General features: G+C 42.8%; 2 protein-coding genes and 4 non-coding genes across 9 annotated transcripts in view; 1 reads left to right on the top strand and 5 right to left on the bottom strand.

Moving 5' to 3' along the window:
- LOC121303128 (TELO2-interacting protein 2-like) overlaps window positions 1-561 on the top strand; it is a 38,951-nt gene extending 38,390 nt beyond the window's left edge. For all 3 annotated transcript variants that reach the window (XM_041233609.1, XM_041233610.1, XM_041233608.1), the window contains exon 8: window positions 247-561. In XM_041233609.1, the coding sequence (XP_041089543.1) occupies window positions 247-330 (84 nt within the window). In that variant the 3' untranslated portion in view covers window positions 331-561. The remainder of the gene's footprint in view (window positions 1-246) is intronic.
- Window positions 562-843: 282 nt separating this feature from the next.
- On the bottom strand, window positions 844-9,949 carry LOC121303129 (protein MAK16 homolog). Of its 2 annotated transcripts, none has more exons than XM_041233612.1 (10): window positions 9,638-9,949; window positions 8,502-8,551; window positions 7,448-7,557; window positions 6,474-6,538; window positions 5,816-5,967; window positions 5,255-5,309; window positions 4,936-5,010; window positions 4,355-4,468; window positions 2,195-2,260; window positions 844-1,865 (listed from the first exon to the last, which is right to left on the bottom strand). In XM_041233612.1, the coding sequence occupies exons 1-10, from the start codon at window positions 9,638-9,640 to the stop codon at window positions 1,632-1,634; spliced, it is 924 nt and encodes a 307-aa protein (XP_041089546.1). In that variant the 5' UTR covers window positions 9,641-9,949; the 3' UTR covers window positions 844-1,631. The 2 variants fall into 2 exon arrangements, with proteins under 2 accessions (XP_041089546.1, XP_041089545.1); XM_041233611.1 differs by lacking the exon at window positions 9,638-9,949 and adding an exon at window positions 9,100-9,617.
- A 32-nt stretch (window positions 9,950-9,981) lies between these two features.
- On the bottom strand, window positions 9,982-10,084 carry LOC121303244. Its single transcript, XR_005947766.1, has one exon. It is a non-coding gene; the product is annotated as a small nucleolar RNA U13 (small nucleolar RNA).
- A 2,536-nt stretch (window positions 10,085-12,620) lies between these two features.
- Window positions 12,621-12,723, bottom strand: LOC121303246. The gene has a single exon (XR_005947768.1). It is a non-coding gene; the product is annotated as a small nucleolar RNA U13 (small nucleolar RNA).
- Window positions 12,724-14,731: 2,008 nt separating this feature from the next.
- On the bottom strand, window positions 14,732-14,834 carry LOC121303247. Its single transcript, XR_005947769.1, has one exon. It is a non-coding gene; the product is annotated as a small nucleolar RNA U13 (small nucleolar RNA).
- A 624-nt stretch (window positions 14,835-15,458) lies between these two features.
- On the bottom strand, window positions 15,459-15,562 carry LOC121303245. The gene has a single exon (XR_005947767.1). It is a non-coding gene; the product is annotated as a small nucleolar RNA U13 (small nucleolar RNA).
- Window positions 15,563-21,007: the final 5,445 nt, after the last annotated feature.

Genomic DNA, 21,007 nt, shown 5'->3' with positions numbered 1-21,007 from the left:
TTAAAAGTGACATATTTCAGGTTTATAAGCCCATGTTGAAAATCCCACATCTAGTAGTATTTTATTAGTTTAACAAAAATCCCCCCACAAAGTTCCTAACTGCAGTCATTGATGGCTTAAAGCAGCAGCATACACAGGGCTAATCTATGGAAGAACATATTAAACAGTAACAGTAAATGAACATTGTGTGTGAACTTGAGTGTGGGGGGGCACTGCAGCTTTAATAAGAGATGTTTTTCTCTTCAGACGGCTCTTGCAGGAGTTCACCGCACCTGCCCCGTCACGAGAGTGCTGGAGTGCATTGAGAAGGTTCAGCAGGATACTCAATGAGCAGCACGCATAATCGAAGACAAGAAGCAAATGTGGAGTGGTCTAACTAAACTGGAATGTGATTTAATGTCTAACCCAGTAGACAGACTGTCATTTCCGTGAAATGGAAACAACTGAAATTGCACTCAAGTATCTGTTCAGTGATGTACAATAGCATGTGGATCTCGATTCAGGAGTGTGGGAGACTCGTAATCTCATTGTCTGGTCAACAAAATAAAGAATGCTTTGACAGAATGTGCTTCGTTTTTGTAGTTGTCAGCACGCCATTTCTAGTCTGGGCAGGGCAAAATCTCAGAACAAATTCCTATGCATAGCTTCATGAAAATCTGAGTGGAACTATGTAGCATCTTCTTATTTTTCAGATTCCCAATTAAACTCCAGAACTCATACATAAATTGAATCTCAGCTATGCCTAATTCTGCTTCTAGAGCTAGGATCTGATGGGACTTCGATGTGACTGTAAAATGCAGGCGCTTTACCACGCTCTCCCCGTCGGGGAATGATACAATAAGATGATACAGATCGCAATGTTGGTATTATATGTACACACACAGACATGAGGGTTCATCAACTGTTTCCAAAAATCAATAATTCATGTTAACAGGAAAATTCACATCAGCTGTTTCTTTTACTACCCACATGCAAAAATTAACCAGCCCAACTTATTTTAGGGTTACAAAAAGTGAACAGTTTTGGATAAACGAAAAAATAAACCATCATAACACGTTTATGACTCTTCACAATGTGGAATCCCCATTATGAGAGGAATGTATGAATATATCAAAATATTTTCAGATGGAGAAGTCTGTTTTATTTAGTCCCCCTTTGCACATGCTGGGGAACCGAAGATAGAAAATCAGTACTGAAATAGACTTCAGTGTGGACTTGAACACATCTATAGCACCATTTTGCTGCTTTTTTTAAATTTTTTAAACTGCTATGGTTTTGGAAGAGAACTTGGTCGTTAATAACATCTTAATGAAGCAATCAGCAAAAATAGATATTACACAATTGTTATTGCTAAGATTTAGCAAAAGCAACTGACAGTTTTTTTCAAGGCCGACATGTAAATAATACATGCAACTAAACAGCTTCGTCCACTCAAAGTTTTCTTACTGGTACTGTGTCAACAGAACAAAAAATATAAAGGACTTGAATACCAAATGAAAAAAAGCAGAGGATGGCCGCATTATGAAATGAGTATGATGTCATTCTATCATGGAGTCTAAGCCCAGTGCTATAGTGTGGGTCCAGGAGACAGTGTTACTCTGGATACACAGGACAGGATGGCGCACAGTACATTATGTCGCTTTCTCTTTGGCGGGCGGTTCAGTCTCTTGCTCATATTCGATCTCCACGTACGCGCGCTTCTTCCTGATCCCTCCTTTCAGAGGCGCCTTGCCCTTGGACTTCTTGCCTTTTGCAGACTCGCCCTCCGCCTCCACTTCCTCCTCGCTCGTAACCTCCATTTCAGACTCCTCATCGCTGGATTTCTCCTCCTCTTCATCGCTGCTGCCTTTCAATTTATTCATTTCCTGAAAGAAACACTGTTTTCAGTTTGGAATTCCTGACCACTGAGAATACACCCTACCCATCACTCAGCCAAACATGTTTCATGCACTCCATAGAGTTTATACATATTTATGTATCTTTTTTTTTTTTTTTTTTTTATTAAAAACAAAGAAACAACATGTAAAGACAGTTTCTGCCAGTTTAATTTTCAATACATAAACCCTGTCATAATACTACCAAGAGACACTCAGTGTCCAGTCAGTTATTACCTTAAACTTCAACTGCTTTTGATATAGGCGTTTCTCCAAAATCAAACTAGACCTGGTCTTAAGATAATTATTTTTCTTCTTACCTCAAAGTCACTTAGGTCGCTCTCATCTACATCGTCATCTTCCACAAACTCCCTCTGCCCAACATCCTGCAGAGAAGAGGGGCGAGTCAGAACGAGCTGTAAAACCGTGCCTCCCAAGAGCTTCTTCAGGGAGTATGTGCTCAACCAGAAACACACTTATGAAGTATTTAAAGAAATGGATCTTAACATTTCAGTATGCCTAGCCCCCTCCCATGAAATGAGTTTTCTAAATATTAAAACAATTATTTCTTCATTCACATTTAGTACATTTTATAACAATGTTACACGTGCCGTTTTGCAGTCACACGGAAAGGTCACCAAATAAATGTAATTTTAGCTACAGCAACACAAATAAGAGCTTTTAAACAGTATAAATAGTACACCAAAACCAACAATATAAAGACTACTGACAAGTTTAAATGTTTACTTGAACTCAAAACTTACAGTACATACTTCACTCGAGGGTCTCCAACACGTAGGAATCGCAGCCTTAACAGATCATCAAACCTTTCACCTGTCATTCTAAAATACCTCAAATACCTGACTGTCATAGACCTGCATCTCTCTAGTTAATGTTTGAAATTCCCCCTTTCTAGTTTTGTTGGTTGAGAGGACGGCTGTACCAGCGACATTACTTTTGAGGTACAAACTTACGCAGAACATCTACTTAAATGTCAAATAATCCAATTTCACAAATGTAGTGTCAAGTATGAACAAGAGCTGCAACCACTTTGCGCCGTCAAAAGGGCTGCGACACGATGTGTCCTTCATACAGCAAACAGTGAAGCTGCACAGCTTTTATAGCTGTCTGCGTCTGATGTATTGCATTCATCTGCTACTGAAGTATGAAACAGGCTTCAGCATGTTGTAAAGAAAGCCTCTGTAAAGCCTGGGACAGACAGGCATGGCACGCAAGGCATTTTGCCGCCTGTATCGCTGCCACTGCTTTAACATGGTGTTGGACAGATCAGCGCGGAACGATACCTTCCTGTAGCCAATCTGATACTCTTACCACTTTTTGCACTTTTTTTTTTTTTTTTTTTTTTTTTTTAAATCATTTTCTGTAGTTCACTACTTTTTTTTTTTTTTTTAAACTAAATAACTGGCCAAGACAGTAAAAGGACACTTCAGTAGTAGGCTAAATACACCAAAATATAGATGACAGAAAAACTACTTTAATAAACAAACCAGTGTTTTTATTTAGTACATTATAAGGGGTGCATTACAGCTATGACCAAAAGTTTTGCATCACACCCTATAGAATTAATAATGTTACGTTGATATATTGAAATAACATACCGCTTTGTAGTTTTCCAAAAAAAAGTGACATTTTTTAATCTAACATGAAATACTGTACTACTATTGTAGTTTCCGGTAGACTTTTGCAATACAATTTTATAGATTCTTTGATTGCATGATGTTAAATAAAATATCGAAATTATGAGTGCCGACTGGCGGTATTGCACTGCAACAATGCCCTGGGGTGCCGCGCCGCTCATGTGTGCGCGGGTACCGACTGGCGGTATTGCACGGCAGCAATACCCATGTGTGCCCAGATTAAATCGGTTAACTTCTGTCTTATCAGGAAACAGTTGACTCACAATTTGTTGTATTTTGGCTGTCATCCATTTACATGCTTGCTCGCTTAGCTGTCTCATTCGCTGACCTACATCACTACGCGTAACTGCTGCTGTGTGCATACACAACCAAACAAGTCAGATACTCGCAGATTTGTATTTTCACATACTGTATTTTTAGAGAAATAAAGGAAGCGCCTAATAAAGTGGTTTTACAGATTATTCCAGATTTCACCGACTTTATTCAAATTTCCGTGACAAGATCACAGCCTTACTCATAGTGTTTACAAGCTGTTAATATTACTAACATATACTGGCAAAAGAACACCATTCTAAATTCTCATGGCAATCTATCCCTAGGATTACATTTAAATGATGCAATTCTAAATGCAGTTTTTAAAAATAACAAAATATAAAAAACTGATTATTGTGTGCCACTAAGACAAACACTACATAAAATGCCAAGCCGTCAGTTATCTTTAGTGCAGCTGTTAATTTTGTGATTTTTTTTTTTTTTACCTTTAACGAAGTGTCGATTTGATTATTCCTACACTTGATGGCTGTACTGGATTTCCACACTCACCTCATCATCCTCCTCCTCTTCCTCTGCCTCCGATGAATCTGTTTCAACGTCTTCATCCTGCTGCTCCAAGGCCTTGTCGAATGCGTGGCTCGGGAAATTGTAGATATCTCCATACTGAAACCCACAAAACAAACATACTGTCATGCCCGCTGATCAGCTACAGGCAACACGAACCCCACTACAAAACAAACACACTGTCATGCCCGCTGATCAGCTACAGGCAACACGAACCTCATTACAAAACAAACTTACTGTCATGCCCGCTGATCAGCTACAGGCAACACAAACCTCATTACACTGCAGCACAGCACTGGTGATTAGAACAAATGAATGGACTGGAGAACCATCAGCCAAACTTCAAATACACAACACTTCACTTGACAGCACGGGAAACTGCCATAACCACGTAGCAGGACGTGAAACCAAAAGAGAAAACATCAAAACGAAACCCAAAAATTAGAAACAGGGGTTACATAATGATGGACAAATCTGGGAGCAAAACATACGTGTCAGGTGTTGCATTTCATCGTACTGGGAAAACAAGCTTCATTTTGAGTTTGAATGAAAGGTGCTGTCCTTACCGTGCCCTGTTTCAATCTCTCAAGCAGTTCCTTCTCAATCGCATTGTCCAGCTGAGCTGCAATAAGAGCCTTTTCCTAAAACAGAAATACCAACATGTAGGATTGAATACACAATATATCAGCATGTGGTATTGAATACATAACAATATATCAGCATGTGGTATTGAATACATAATATAATCTCTAAAATTGCAAAAATTAGTCCAGTGGTACAGTTATGACATAACAGATAATACATTACTTAAGAACATTCCATTTATTCCAACCTACACCTAAGAAATACAAAAATCACAATCATAATCATCATCATCATCCATACCTCTCTTCTTTTCTCTCTCCTTTCCACTTTCCTGCTTAGAGGAACAATTTTCCTCCTAGAAAAGGACATAAGCCAATACATTAGGCTCTACTGTGCACTTTGATTTGTAAACTGAAAAAAACTATCTACAGCTATGGCCACAAGTTTTGCATCACCTGGAATTTTAGGATTGAGACATAGGACTACCAAATGACATCACAAAAGAAGCCATAATAGTAGTACAGTATTTAGTACAGCAGTAGTTAGATTTCAAAATGTCACATTTTTCAAATTGTCAGTTTTTTTCGCTAAGTATATGGAAAACTACAAAGCGGGGTGTAATTCAACATGTTAACGTAACATTATTCAGCAGATTTACATTGTACTTTATGAAGCAAAATGTGTTAATTCTATAGGGTAATGCAAAACCTTTGGCCATAGCTGTAGATATACTTCAAGTTTCAAACCCTGAAGAAAAGGTATCTAGGTCAAAACACCTGTCACTGAAGTTTCTTTTAGTAGTTCTACATTCAGCTCTATTGAGTTTGTAACAGCACGGAAGCCGCTCAGTGTCGTACTCACTGTCGTTTGAGGGTGAGCTTGCGGATTCGGATCAGGTACTGGGTGATCTTGGTGAAGCGCTGTTTACACTTGTGTCGGAGGAAGCGAGGCCAGTAGATGAGATTTAGATCTATCTGTTCCAAAGCCTTCTCGTAGTTCTTGCTCAGCTTTACCTGGAAAGGGTAAACAGTATGTGCAGCCACACTGTGGTTAGACCACTAATCGAGCATTCAAATGGCATTCATCATTTTGTGTCTTGATTATTTATTGTAATTCTGATCACCTAAAATGAAAGCAAAGGCACCGTTTTTACTAAGATGTAAAGTTCCTTTCTCTCACTTCATTTGCAATAATCTCAGAGCTGCAAAGGGATGGGCTTTGAAGAAGGGTGCGAAAATTGAATTTACTTTGCCTAGATCAAAGAATTAGGGATGGACTTGATGGGAGTCTTGAAAAATGTATCAACAGTTGACAAAGTTAACCCCAGCCACTTAAACACAGAACAAATATTAGGACCAGAGGACCCAGTTCAGAATTAAGTGGCGACAGACATGGAACAGAGTGGTAAGAGACACTTCTTTACAGAGTGGTAAGAGTATCAGGTTTCTATTAGAAACATTTTCTTGTACTTCTAATTAAGACATTATAGTATCTGTGTAGGAACAGTGTCAAAACTTACCCTTTCCCACATTCTGGCTGGAAAAGCAGCTCTTTCTATGACCTTCATATATAGGAAGCACTGGCCTGGAAATAAAACACGTTTAAAAATGATTAACATAGTGCCATGTGTATACTACACTGCAGCATTTGAATATTGTAATCAACACATAACTGTGAAAGTACCAAACTAAGATTGAATCTTCAGTGCTTTGCTAGTAGAGTATTCCAAGTTACCTGTGAATTTTGCTTTTTCAACCCCAAGTTTCAAGTCAATTTCATTATAAATTTACAAACAATACCACACCTGACCATTTTAGACTTGCTAAACTATGATATGTGTTTAACATCTTACAAAAAAGAAAGATTTCATATGAGCAGTTGTGAAAGAAGCACATGTTATAGCAAACATATTTTCTTTTAAAAAGAAGGTACAGCTAGTATGATACTAAGCTCTCAATTCCCATACCTGACTCTCAGCCAGTCTGTTACACTTGCTCTTCCGGTTCTATGCATGTCAATCATAAGGGGAGAACGCTGGTGGGTTAGTGACTGGAAAGAAGGCAATGAAGGGGTGGAAAACCAGTGCAGTTGAGATTACACAGGTAGTCTGTTACACTCTCACTTCATTGAAGTAATGCATGCAAACTGGGACAGGGTGCAAGTATGACTCCTATTGCATAGCAGATTCACCTATTCCAAGTTTTACTACCAGCTTAATTATCACAGTGTACAGGTAGCAAGCTCATGTGTGTTTTAATAAAAACTCATAGTAAAATCAGGAATGGCTGAAACTGCTATCCAGTGGGATTCTTATTTCCATCTCAGTGAGAGTTTTGTATAACCACGAACAATACCAAATGAAGACCCGCGATTGCTGTAACATGCTTCTTTGAAAGCTGCCGGATGTGCAGAACAGGTAGTATATATATGGAATGATGTGTTTAGCTAGAATCAGTGCACAGTTCATTATATATGAAGTGCAGCTGTGCTTACCTTTCTCCTCTTTGATTGTGGCGTACTGGCTGTTTGCCAGCGGACATGACGATCGGTTACACAGGCCTGTGATGTTGTATTCATTCCGACAAAAGTTCTGATTTTTTGTTCTAAAATGGGGAAAATGGTGAAGAACTTGGATTATCATGTTACCTAGAAATACACACCTAATACTGTTATTTCTGTATTGCTTTTGTATTCTTTATATCATTAATGTTTATTTGATAATTCATTACATTATACTTAAGACTTGTTACCATTTGGCTCCATCGCCACTGTCTACATAGTATTTACATATTTTTTGGATATTAATATCAGTGTTCATTTTTATTATTTTGGCTTTAGTAGATCTACATAAACTTAAATAGACTACTCAATAGATCTTAATTCAATAGTTAGAAATATGATGTATTTAACTGATGGTTTCTGCCATTGTTACCTTTGCTTTTTTCTGTAACTTGTCCTATAATTAAATTTTATAATAGTATTTAGTAATACATTCCCTCTCATGTGTATCAACATACTAATTGATCTGTGTACATGTTGTTTTGTCTTGAATTGAACACCTGACCTCTGATATTTATCTTTAATTGAATTAAGCTGTAAATACTCAGGTGTTCTTCATTCGCTAGCACCGAGGATGGTCATGCCACCTGAAACATTTGCACGGAGCACTTATATTTTTTATATATATATATATATATATATATATATATATATATATATATATATATATAGTAATTTTTTTTTTTTTTTAATCGTCACTCTTCAAATAGCGGTGTGTGGATCATTTGGGACTTTTAATTAGTTATTAATTTGTTAAAAATAATACACACCCTGAATACTCAAAACTGACATTAACATCAGAGTCCAATATCTTCTGGAATTTCCAAAATTCTGATTCTTGTAATTTTGAATTAATACTACTGTTGTGTCCCTACAGCTACGCAAATATGTATATGATGTAAACAAACAGGACTGTCAACTCATTCCATTCTTCATGCTGGCCAGTCACTGCAGCTTTACACAAGTCTAATCAGACAGTTACACTTACTTGACTTTGAATGAGCAGAACTGTTTGTTTCCAAGGATATCCCAAATGACCTGAAACACGAATAATGACACAGCATTAAATATGTAAACAGCCTGATTGAAACAATACATAACCATATTAATAAAATAAACACAAATCTAACATTTTCACCATTGAATCGTCTGGCACAAAGACATCAAAGTTATACAAAAAATTCCTGTCTGATTTGTGGTAAACACTTTGTTTTCATTTTTTGTGTTTACGTTTGTTACTCATTACATTAGCGCATCTTAAAAATACACAAACCAAATTAAAAAAATGTTATTAAAATAAACATTGATTTTTACCAATACAGACCAAATCTAACATTCACAGATACCATCCACATTCCTACACAAATCTGTGTATAATATATAAATCGGCACTATCGAGAAGTTAGCAGCATTTGCTTTCCACGTGTACAACTGAATACCCACGAGTTTTTAAAACAGGTGTGAATTAGTTAAATAGCTAAAAACACAGAAGCATTATAATTATATTAGTGTTGTTCGTAGATACAAACCCGATCAGACCTGACGTGTTAACACGACTTGCAGTCAATCGTGCAGTCAATACTTACATCGTCGTGCTGCATTTTCTTGGTCTACGCGAAAAGATATATATATCGAAATAGTGGTGGCGTTGATTCGATTTATTTCAATGCCGTGAATTTGATCAGTACGGTATTTGAAAAAGCTTCCTAACTTTCTTCTCTGAATTTCCACGCGTGTAATCAGGAGGCAGCCATGCTGATCAGAGCCGGTCACTCTCACAGAATCTCGTGAGAGTTCGGAAAAGGGACTCACATCTCGCGCTACCTGAGACTGAATTTAAAACGAGAACGCGAGAAGAAAGAAGAGGAGGCTTCAGGTTGAGATTCAGCTGTGTTAGTAAACAGATTTTAACAGAATGTTGCATACACAAGCGTTGAAGTAACCAGCAGTATTGTATTTCATTACAGATTACCACCCTCCCCCGTGCATCAGCGGTTGAATTTTGTATTGGAGTAACCTCTCTGTCCAGCAGATGTCGTGTGTTTATTATGCATTAAACCGAATGCCGTTCCAGCTGTTTTGCAGATATTTACGAATGCCATACTAACACATTTGGACACATACCATTAAAACTAGGTGTAGTGTATATCTCTCGCATCTATAACCCGACCTGTCCCATTAAATTAAATACATGTTTATATCAATTTATCACAGAAATACATACATAGAACTACACAAGAAAATTAAAAATGGTGCAGGCCTACTGAGCGAAAAAAAAGCGTGCTTGTCGTTTAACTAATCAACTGCCAATACAATAAAACTAGGAAAACACCCAGTATGACAGACAATAGGAAGAAGCACCAACATATACTGAATATACGAAAATATCACCAACAACTACAAATGCAACTAATGCAGCAAAAACATCTATCATTCGTGCAACAAAACCCACGCTGCCCGCGGCTCAGAATCAGAAGGGTGCTGTGCCAGTCGTAACAAGATTGCAAGGCGGCACACGTCACGCAGGAACACGTGATCAACCCGTTCATCACTTTTCTGAACCAGAAGGATCGAAATACTCGCGTCACGCCAACCCTGCCCAACTGCGCCTGCCGCCTTGCCACTGGAGGTGGCTATATTGTTATTTATTTATTTTTTTTTTAATGTGAAAACTTATGAAAGACACATTACGTTAATAAAAACAGCAGACTAGTTCTTTGTATGAAATATGCAGCATTTTGATATAATTGACTCGAAACCCTAATAAAGTTCGACCAGGGCACCACCTGTGATAATGTATTCATACTGGTGGCTTCTGGGAGATTCACACTTGGTATTTCTTTAAAGGGGACTACATCAATAAAAAAGTTTATTTTGTCTATTTTTTCATAACATAACAAAAAAGTATATTAGTTTCTTAATAAACCTTCCTGCTTTTATTTTATGTTAAACTAAATACCGGCCTCACGGGAAGATGTGTAGACCGGGAGAATAAAAGTAGCTGTCGCCTTGCTGCGCATGCGCGAATTGCTATTTAAAATGGACGGTTCAGTGATTACAGAACTGTACTGAAACGACCAATATTTTTCAGAAATACGAACAGTGTTTGCTGTTTAAAAGTGTGACACGTGTCATTTTATAGAGCTATAGTTATCCTGTGCGTTTACCAGGTTTTTAGCAAAACAATAAATACATATCATTAAAAAAAAAGTATTTAACTGATGTAGACTCCCTTAAAGTTCCCACGGCACATTTCCACGTTGATTTTTTCATTTTTCCGTGGATGTATTAGGTTTCTTTTAGTAATTTCTAAATTCACTATAAAATGTGAATGTATTATTGCAAAGAAAAGAAAACAATAAACGGACAATCGTACATTAAAAACGCCATTGCGGCCATAAAAGCATCTGCGTGTGAATGCCATCACATTGCAACAATACTGCGTGCAGAGGTCGTGCTTGAGGGAGGGTTCACACTTTGTCCGGCATGGCTGGCTGATGGTAAAATAACATAAATCAATAATAGCAGATTTTGTCAAATGTTCTTTCCAACTGTGTATTATTTGAATTATCGCTGCTTAATATTAACAGGTGGCTTATAAAAATGATAAAAACTGTGCAATTATTAATGCTATCTGTGCATAAAATGCCCAAAACCATGAGTCATTTTTATCATAGTTGTTTTTTTTCTTCTTAATTGCAGGTTTTAACAAGTATAGCAGCACGCTTTTTAAAATACAACCCTATAGTAGGCTTCTATAGCAGGATATACTACACGCTGCTGAAGAAGCAGATACAGCCAGGCAGTAACACTGAGAGAGAGAGAGAGAGAGAGAGAGAGAGAGAGAGGAGAGAGAGAGAGAGAGAGCGGGGCACTCAATTAAGCCCAGTTCAAGCCAGTTACACAAACGTCTCCCCCTCTTGTGGTCAGTCGTGTCTGTCAGACTTACGCTCCGCTGTCTTACGAATGCACAGGCGACCTGTTCACCGTACTTGCCCCACACACGACTGACTAGCTGTGTGAAATTGACTATTCGGCACGCAAAAGTTTTCCCACTCATTATTTGTGTCAACCATCTTTCTGTATTTTGTATAAACCTAGATCATAGCACCACGTGATCTAGTAATCACTCCTGTTGTTTAAGCTGCTTTTTACATGATTTATTTATTTATCTGAATGCAGCAAAGATGCTGTTCTGCATTATTAGTAGCTTCTTACAACGATCTGGGAGTATGATCAGTATCAAAGCACTGTATTAATGTATTCGGGCTCGTTGTGAAGTCTGTATGCATCAGACTCTGTACTGCACTACAGACAGTACAGGAGACATGGAAAAATAACCCTTACCAGAATGACCGGATTGAAAATGCCTTATATATTGCAGCAAAATGTGCAAATCAGTAATCCCTGGTTACTTTTAAATTAAATAAAACACATGGAAACATTTTTTTTTTTTATATACAAATATTTCTATACAAAAATATTAACCCAGGGTTTTATAAAAGTAAAAAGACAAATGTTGTGTGTGCATGGTAAAGATGTAAAGCGGCAGCGTACCCATAGTTTTCTGTTACCATAACTACGCATTAGAGGGTTTATTGTGTTTGCAAAACAATAAACAAGATAGGATGCCTGTATCAAATACATTTTATGAACAAAAACAAAGCATCCCCATGTCTCACACAGGAATGCTTTCACACACTGCACTCCCTATAAAACTGTTTTAGAGTTTCCTTCAGATCTGATTAAAGCAGGTAGCACATTCTAACTGTGCAGTCATGTGGAAATCATACTGCTGCTTCAAACTGAAAGAAAATGCAATGCACCTTAAAACTACTGAAAAGGCAAATAAACAATTCAAGTTGTTTCCCTAACAGTAGTTTACTATGGTAAAACAAAAAAAAGTTCCCAAGACATAGCAACTAATTGGTTCGCAAATCAACATGATGTAGATTATAATATCTTCAACAACTTCTGTTGATATCCACTTAAGAATTATGGTCCAGAGACGACGACATGTTGAGATATGAAATGGAGAACTGTTCATTTTCTTGTAAGTACAGATACACTGAAGACTGCAGAATAAAGCACATTTTCCAAAGTTCAGAATCAGAAGGGTGCTGTGCTAATCGTAACAAGATTGAAAGGGAGTACATCTCACTCAGCGATCACATGATCAACCTGTTCATCACTTGCTGAACCACAAGGATCAATGACACAATATCACCCAACTACGTCTTTCACTTTTCAAGAGACGGTGTCTAAAATGTTTATTTAAATTTAATAAGTTACGAAAGACACAAAACGTTTTCTTAATAGACTTTCTTTTTTTATTTTATGTTCAATTTAAAGCGGTCTTGTTAAGTAGTTATAAAAGATGAAACTTGGACCATTGCATACATTATATTACTGTATATACCAGGGGTCTCCAGCGCTGGTCCTGGAGAGCTGCAGGGTCTTCTGGTTTTCTTTTCAACCAAGCTCTCACTTATATAATTTCACCAATTACTGCCTTAATAAGTCAAGATGAATTAGGATTGAGGATCTGTAGGAATATGTAGGAATCTCTCCAGGACCAGGGCAGCGAGTAAATGAAGCCATATTTAAAAACAAATCAATGTAAATATTATAAAACAGAATAACGAGAAGGGTCTGAATATAAAAGATTAAAGGCGGGCATGGTGTGGTGGACATTTTATTTAATACGGTAACTTTACAATTAGATGTGAAGTGGTTGAGTGCTACATTAGTTTGGAGGGAATACTGTTCTTTTTGTATAAGTGTCTTTTTAAAATATGTCAAAATAAAATGTTAGATTTTTTTTCTCATTTTTTCTATTGCCAGTGTTGCTTCTCTATATTTATTGATTACGGGGTATTATAAATCCCACCTAATTCAGCACAATAACAAAAAATAAAGTTGTAGGATTTTTAATACTCTGTGTAAAAATAAAAACAAAATAAGCAACAATAAATCCCCAAAAGAGGATTAAAATCACATTAAAATAACAGGGTAACCAGGGAAAGCCCATTGAGCTTCATAGCTCATTTTTAATAAAAATATATTGTAATCCTTCTAAATACAATCGTAGACACTAAATTTGGATGCAGGTCAACGTATATATATATATATATATCTATATTATATATATATATATATGATTCTTCTTATTGTTTAACAGAGTTGTTGAGAGTTGAGGGGGTCATTACAACAGTAATGTCGTTGAAGCTGAACCCCTAGGATACTTGAAGAAGCTGTTGTGAGATGATAAGTTCTGGGATCAATAAGCTACTAACAACCAAACGAGCAAGATGGGCCGAATGGCCTCCTCTCGTTTGTAAACTTTCTTATGTTCTTCTTATGACTCTATCGATATATATATATATATATATATATATATATATATATATATATATATATATATATATATATATATATATATATATAGATAGATAGATAGATAGATAGATAGATAGATAGATAGATAGATATAGTATTAGTTCTGTTGACTGCTTCTGTGATCATTTTTGATTGAGTAATATAGTGGAATATTCCCTCTGTTCATTTAAGCAATATAAGACACATTGTTCTCTCTCTCTCTCGTTTGAGTTGATCTGTCACTGCTAATTAATGACAGGCAGAGATGATTGTTTCACACAGATCCGTTGAACCGCAGGGTGCTAATGATGGAGTAATTAATGAGTGTAGGACAGGAGGGAGGGTAGAATAGATAGAGAGAAAGAGAGAGGGGGGGGAGATGTAGCAATGAGAATAATTTATTTTACATTTAATACTTTAAAAGGGAAGAAAAAGCAAACCCTGTTCACTAGTTTTTCAGTGTTATTAAAGTGCACACTAAACCAGTGCTTTTACCCACTTAATTGATCAAGTAAGAGTGTTTTAGAGGTTGTAAAGTCATACAATCAATGATTTTACTAGGAGAAGAAAGTATTTTTATTTACTGCATTGAAGTTCACCAGTCTATATGATTTTATTAACAGTGTTATTTATATATAAAATCATGGAAGAGGCTTACATCTGTGCAGTATAAAAAAACAGGAATGTCAGAAAGAGCACACAGAAATGTATTCAGAATTACTGATTTAAGTACAGAAGACTAACTGATTGTACACCTTCTGATAAAATCCATTTAAGAATTATAGCCCCAAAATACAAAGCGCTAACTTTATTTGGAGTATGGATACACTGAAGGTTCAGGATCAGAAGGGTGCTGTGCCTGTCATAACAAGATTGCAAGGCCACACATCTGATGCAATAACCACATTATTAACCCATTCATCACTGGCTGAACCAGAATGATCAATGATGCTGTGTCACGCCAACGTTGCACAAACTCATCTGCCGCTTTTCAAGTGACGGTGTCTAAAATATTTATTTTTCATTAAGTAAGTTACAAAAGACACAGCACATTAATAAAAATACACCAGTCCTTTGCATCAGATATGCAGCCTTCTGATATAATCAACTCAAAATCATAATATAGTTAGACCAGGGCATCGCCTGTGATAATATATTCATACTGGTGGCTTCTGGGACATTTATACTTAGAAAGTCTATTAAAAGAAGGGGCACCAATATCGATATTTTGATATGATATTCATATAGCTAATAATTTCCATATCACAATATCATGGGATTAAAAATAAAATCACATACACTTGCAGAAACATTGAACTACACAAGATGTAGGCCTACTGAGTGAAAAAAAGCGTGTTTGTCATTCATCTAGCCCTCATCAATACAAAAAAAATATGAAAACATAGCCAGCATGACATTAAATACTGAAAAGTACCAACAAATGGTGAATATGTGAAGTCATGAGTAACAACTCATTAACTACACATCTAATTTTTAAAAAAAGAAACTATACATGAAAATCTTTCACTAACTTTCTTACAACAAATAATACATTTCTTAAATTCAGAATCAGAAGGGTTGTGTGCCAGTTGTAACAAGATTGAAAGGAGGCACATTTCATGCAATAATCACATGACCAATCCATTCATCACCTGTCTGAACCAGAAGGATCAACTATCTTGTGTCATGCCAGAGTTGCCCAACTACTTCTGCCACTTTTCACGTGGAGGTGGCTATATTTTTATTTAATAAATTACTAAAGACACATCACGTTAATAAAAATACGCCAGTCCTTTGTGCCAAATATACAGCTTTCTGGTATAATCAACTCAAAATCCTAATAAAGTTAGACCAGAACATTGCCTGTGATAATGTATCCATACTGGTGGCTTCTGGGGGATTCATACCTAGAAAGTATATTAAAAAGGAATGCATCAGTAAAAACGTTTATTTTATCTATTTTTACATAACATAACAAAAAGCATATAATCATTTCTTAATGGACTTTCCTTTTGTATTCTATGTTCAATCCAAACCGGTCTTGTTAAACAGTTAATAACGCTATGCAACTTGGACCCTTATGTACATTATAACACCGTACATGCAATACAGCTTGGTAGTATTTAGTCTGATATTAAAAGAATTCATCATCATGTAAATCAGCTCTGTGTTGTAGGTGGGAGACGATTTCCATATAATTGTAGCAATTGATGTACCACTGCATTAAAATAACAACAACGAATGGGTTCAGAAAGTCTGCTGCCCTAGAAAATGAATGGGGACAGAAGCCTATTCTAGGCGTTCCACTAGAAACTGTCCTCAGGGCATCAGATGATTCTGGGGCATTTGTCTACTACTCCTACCATTCACTTCCTGAGCTCGACACCTCTCTGACATCAGTGCACCCTGATCCTAACCCAACCCTAAAACCTAACCCCAACCTGAACCCTAACCCTTTCACTTCCCGAGCTCTGCACCTCTCCAACATGAGCCCACCCTGTCCCTGACCCCAACCCCAACCCCAACCCCAACCCTATCCCTGACCCTTAGAATCAACTAATGCCCTGAGGACAGCTTCAAGTGGATATTCCTTGTGCTGCGGCCCGCAGACTGAAATGAGTTCTAGGAGGTTACCTGCAGAGAGCCAGCACCCCCTCTGAGCGGGCAACATTCTCACACAGCACCTTGAGGTTAGCTGCAGAGAGCCAGCACACCCCTCCGAGGGGGCAGCATTCTCACGCAGCACCTTGAGGTTAGCTGCAGAGAGCCAGCACACCCCTCCGGGCGGGCAGCATTCTCACGCAGCACCTTGAGGTTAGCTGCAGAGAGCCAGCACAGCCCTCCGGGCGGGCAGCATTCTCACGCAGCACCTTGAGGTTAGCTGCAGAGAGCCAGCACAGCCCTCCGGGGGGGCAGCATTCTCACGCAGCACCTTGAGGTTAGCTGCAGAGAGCCAGCACAGCCCTCCGGGCGGGCAGCATTCTCACGCAGCGCCTTGAGGTTAGCTGCAGAGAGCCAGCACAGCCCTCCGAGGGGGCAGCATTCTCACGCAGCGCCTTGAGGTTAGCTGCAGAGAGCCAGCACAGCCCTCCGAGGGGGCAGCATTCTCACGCAGCACCTTGAGGTTAGCTGCAGAGAGCCAGCACAGCCCTCCGAGGGGGCAGCATTCTCACGCAGCGCCTTGAGGTTAGCTGCAGAGAGCCAGCACAGCCCTCCGAGGGGGCAGCATTCTCACGCAGCACCTTGAGGTTAGCTGCAGAGAGCCAGCACAGCCCTCCGAGGGGGCAGCATTCTCACGCAGCGCCTTGAGGTTAGCTGCAGAGAGCCAGCACAGCCCTCCGAGGGGGCAGCATTCTCACGCAGCGCCTTGAGGTTAGCTGCAGAGAGCCAGCACAGCCCTCCGAGGGGGCAGCATTCTCACGCAGCGCCTTGAGGTTAGCTGCAGAGAGCCAGCACAGCCCTCCGGGCGGGCAGCATTCTCACGCAGCGCCTTGAGGTTAGCTGCAGAGAGCCAGCACAGCCCTCCGAGGGGGCAGCATTCTCACGCAGCGCCTTGAGGTTAGCTGCAGAGAGCCAGCACAGCCCTCCGGGGGGGCAGCATTCTCACGCAGCGCCTTGAGGTTAGCTGCAGAGAGCCAGCACAGCCCTCCGAGGGGGCAGCATTCTCACGCAGCGCCTTGAGGTTAGCTGCAGAGAGCCAGCACAGCCCTCCGAGGGGGCAGCATTCTCACGCAGCGCCTTGAGGTTAGCTGCAGAGAGCCAGCACAGCCCTCCGGGGGGGCAGCATTCTCACGCAGCACCTTGAGGTTAGCTGCAGAGAGCCAGCACAGCCCTCCGAGGGGGCAGCATTCTCACGCAGCACCTTGAGGTTAGCTGCAGAGAGCCAGCACAGCCCTCCGAGGGGGCAGCATTCTCACGCAGCGCCTTGAGGTTAGCTGCAGAGAGCCAGCACAGCCCTCCGGGGGGGCAGCATTCTCACGCAGCGCCTTGAGGTTAGCTGCAGAGAGCCAGCACAGCCCTCCGGGCGGGCAGCATTCTCACGCAGCGCCTTGAGGTTAGCTGCAGAGAGCCAGCACAGCCCTCCGGGCGGGCAGCATTCTCACGCAGCGCCTTGAGGTTAGCTGCAGAGAGCCAGCACAGCCCTCCGGGCGGGCAGCATTCTCACGCAGCGCCTTGAGGTTAGCTGCAGAGAGCCAGCACAGCCCTCCGAGGGGGCAGCATTCTCACGCAGCGCCTTGAGGTTAGCTGCAGAGAGCCAGCACAGCCCTCCGGGCGGGCAGCATTCTCACGCAGCACCTTGGGTTAGCTGCAGAGAGCCAGCACAGCCCTCCGGGGGGGCAGCATTCTCACGCAGCACCTTGAGGTTAGCTGCAGAGAGCCAGCACAGCCCTCCGAGGGGGCAGCATTCTCACGCAGCGTTGAGGTTAGCTGCAGAGAGCCAGCACAGCCCTCCGGGCGGGCAGCACAGCCCTCCGAGGGGGCAGCATTCTCACGCAGCGCCTTGAGGTTAGCTGCAGAGAGCCAGCACAGCCCTCCGAGGGGGCAGCATTCTCACGCAGCGCCTTGAGGTTAGCTGCAGAGAGCCAGCACAGCCCTCCGGGCGGGCAGCATTCTCACGCAGCGCCTTGAGGTTAGCTGCAGAGAGCCAGCACAGCCCTCCGGGCAGGGCAGCTGCAGAGAGCCAGCACAGCCCTTCTCACGCAGCACCTTGAGGTTAGCTGCAGAGAGCCAGCACAGCCCTCCGGGCGGGCAGCATTCTCACGCAGCGCCTTGAGGTTAGCTGCAGAGAGCCAGCACAGCCCTCCGAGGGGGCAGCATTCTCACGCAGCGCCTTGAGGTTAGCTGCAGAGAGCCAGCACAGCCCTCCGAGGGGGCAGCATTCCGCAGCGCCTTGAGGTTAGCTGGGAGCCAGCAGCAGCATTCTCACGCAGCGCCTTGAGGTTAGCTGCAGAGAGCCAGCACAGCCCTCCGGGCGGGCAGCATTCTCACGCAGCGCCTTGAGGTTAGCTGCAGAGAGCCAGCACAGCCCTCCGAGGGGGCAGCATTCTCACGCAGCGCCTTGAGGTTAGCTGCAGAGAGCCAGCACAGCCCTCCGAGGGGGCAGCATTCTCACGCAGCACCTTGAGGTTAGCTGCAGAGAGCCAGCACAGCCCTCCGAGGGGGCAGCATTCTCACGCAGCACCTTGAGGTTAGCTGCAGAGAGCCAGCACAGCCCTCCGAGGGGGCAGCATTCTCACGCAGCACCTTGAGGTTAGCTGCAGAGAGCCAGCACAGCCCTCCGCAGCGCCTTGAGGTTAGCTGCAGAGAGCGGGCAGCATTCTCACGCAGCGCCTTGAGGTTAGCTGCAGAGAGCCAGCACAGCCCTCCGGGCGGGCAGCATTCTCACGCAGCGCCTTGAGGTTAGCTGCAGAGAGCCAGCACAGCCCTCCGAGGGGCAGCATTCTCACGCAGCATTGAGGTTAGCTGCACGCAGCCCTCCGCCTTGCAGGTTAGCTGCAGAGAGCCAGCACAGCCCTCCGAGGGGGCAGCATTCTCACGCAGCGCCTTGAGGTTAGCTGCAGAGAGCCAGCACAGCCCTCCGAGGGGGCAGCATTCTCACGCAGCACCTTGAGGTTAGCTGCAGAGAGCCAGCACAGCCCTCCGAGGGGGCAGCATTCTCACGCAGCGCCTTGAGGTTAGCTGCAGAGAGCCAGCACAGCCCTCCGAGGGGGCAGCATTCTCACGCAGCGCCTTGAGGTTAGCTGCAGAGAGCCAGCACAGCCCTCCGGGGGGGCAGCATTCTCACGCAGCGCCTTGAGGTTAGCTGCAGAGAGCCAGCACAGCCCTCCGAGGGGGCAGCATTCTCACGCAGCACCTTGAGGTTAGCTGCAGAGAGCCAGCACAGCCCTCCGGGGGGGCAGCATTCTCACGCAGCGCCTTGAGGTTAGCTGCAGAGAGCCAGCACAGCCCTCCGAGGGGGCAGCATTCTCACGCAGCGCCTTGAGGTTAGCTGCAGAGAGCCAGCACAGCCCTCCGGGCGGGCAGCATTCTCACGCAGCGCCTTGAGGTTAGCTGCAGAGAGCCAGCACAGCCCTCCGAGGGGGCAGCATTCTCACGCAGCGCCTTGAGGTTAGCTGCAGAGAGCCAGCACAGCCCTCCGAGGGGGCAGCATTCTCACGCAGCGCCTTGAGGTTAGCTGCAGAGAGCCAGCACAGCCCTCCGAGGGGGCAGCATTCTCACGCAGCGCCTTGAGGTTAGCTGCAGAGAGCCAGCACAGCCCTCCGAGGGGGCAGCATTCTCACGCAGCGCCTTGAGGTTAGCTGCAGAGAGCCAGCACAGCCCTCCGAGGGGGCAGCATTCTCACGCAGCGCCTTGAGGTTAGCTGCAGAGAGCCAGCACAGCCCTCCGGGGGGGCAGCATTCTCACGCAGCGCCTTGAGGTTAGCTGCAGAGAGCCAGCACAGCCCTCCGAGGGGGCAGCATTCTCACGCAGCGCCTTGAGGTTAGCTGCAGAGAGCCAGCACAGCCCTCCGGGGGGGCAGCATTCTCACGCAGCGCCTTGAGGTTAGCTGCAGAGAGCCAGCACAGCCCTCCGGGGGGGCAGCATTCTCACGCAGCGCCTTGAGGTTAGCTGCAGAGAGCCAGCACAGCCCTCCGAGGGGGCAGCATTCTCACGCAGCGCCTTGAGGTTAGCTGCAGAGAGCCAGCACAGCCCTCCGAGGGGGCAGCATTCTCACGCAGCGCCTTGAGGTTAGCTGCAGAGAGCCAGCACAGCCCTCCGGGGGGGCAGCATTCTCACGCAGCACCTTGAGGTTAGCTGCAGAGAGCCAGCACAGCCCTCCGGGGGGGCAGCATTCTCACGCAGCGCCTTGAGGTTAGCTGCAGAGAGCCAGCACAGCCCTCCGAGGGGGCAGCATTCTCACGCAGCGCCTTGAGGTTAGCTGCAGAGAGCCAGCACAGCCCTCCGAGGGGGCAGCATTCTCACGCAGCGCCTTGAGGTTAGCTGCAGAGAGCCAGCACAGCCCTCCGAGCGGGCAGCATTCTCACGCAGCGCCTTGAGGTTAGCTGCAGAGAGCCAGCACAGCCCTCCGAGGGGGCAGCATTCTCACGCAGCGCCTTGAGGTTAGCTGCAGAGAGC

This window comes from Polyodon spathula, chromosome 31, assembly GCF_017654505.1.
Source record: "Polyodon spathula isolate WHYD16114869_AA chromosome 31, ASM1765450v1, whole genome shotgun sequence".
NCBI lineage: Eukaryota > Metazoa > Chordata > Actinopteri > Acipenseriformes > Polyodontidae > Polyodon > Polyodon spathula.
This window is presented reverse-complemented; position numbering and strand designations above follow the sequence as displayed.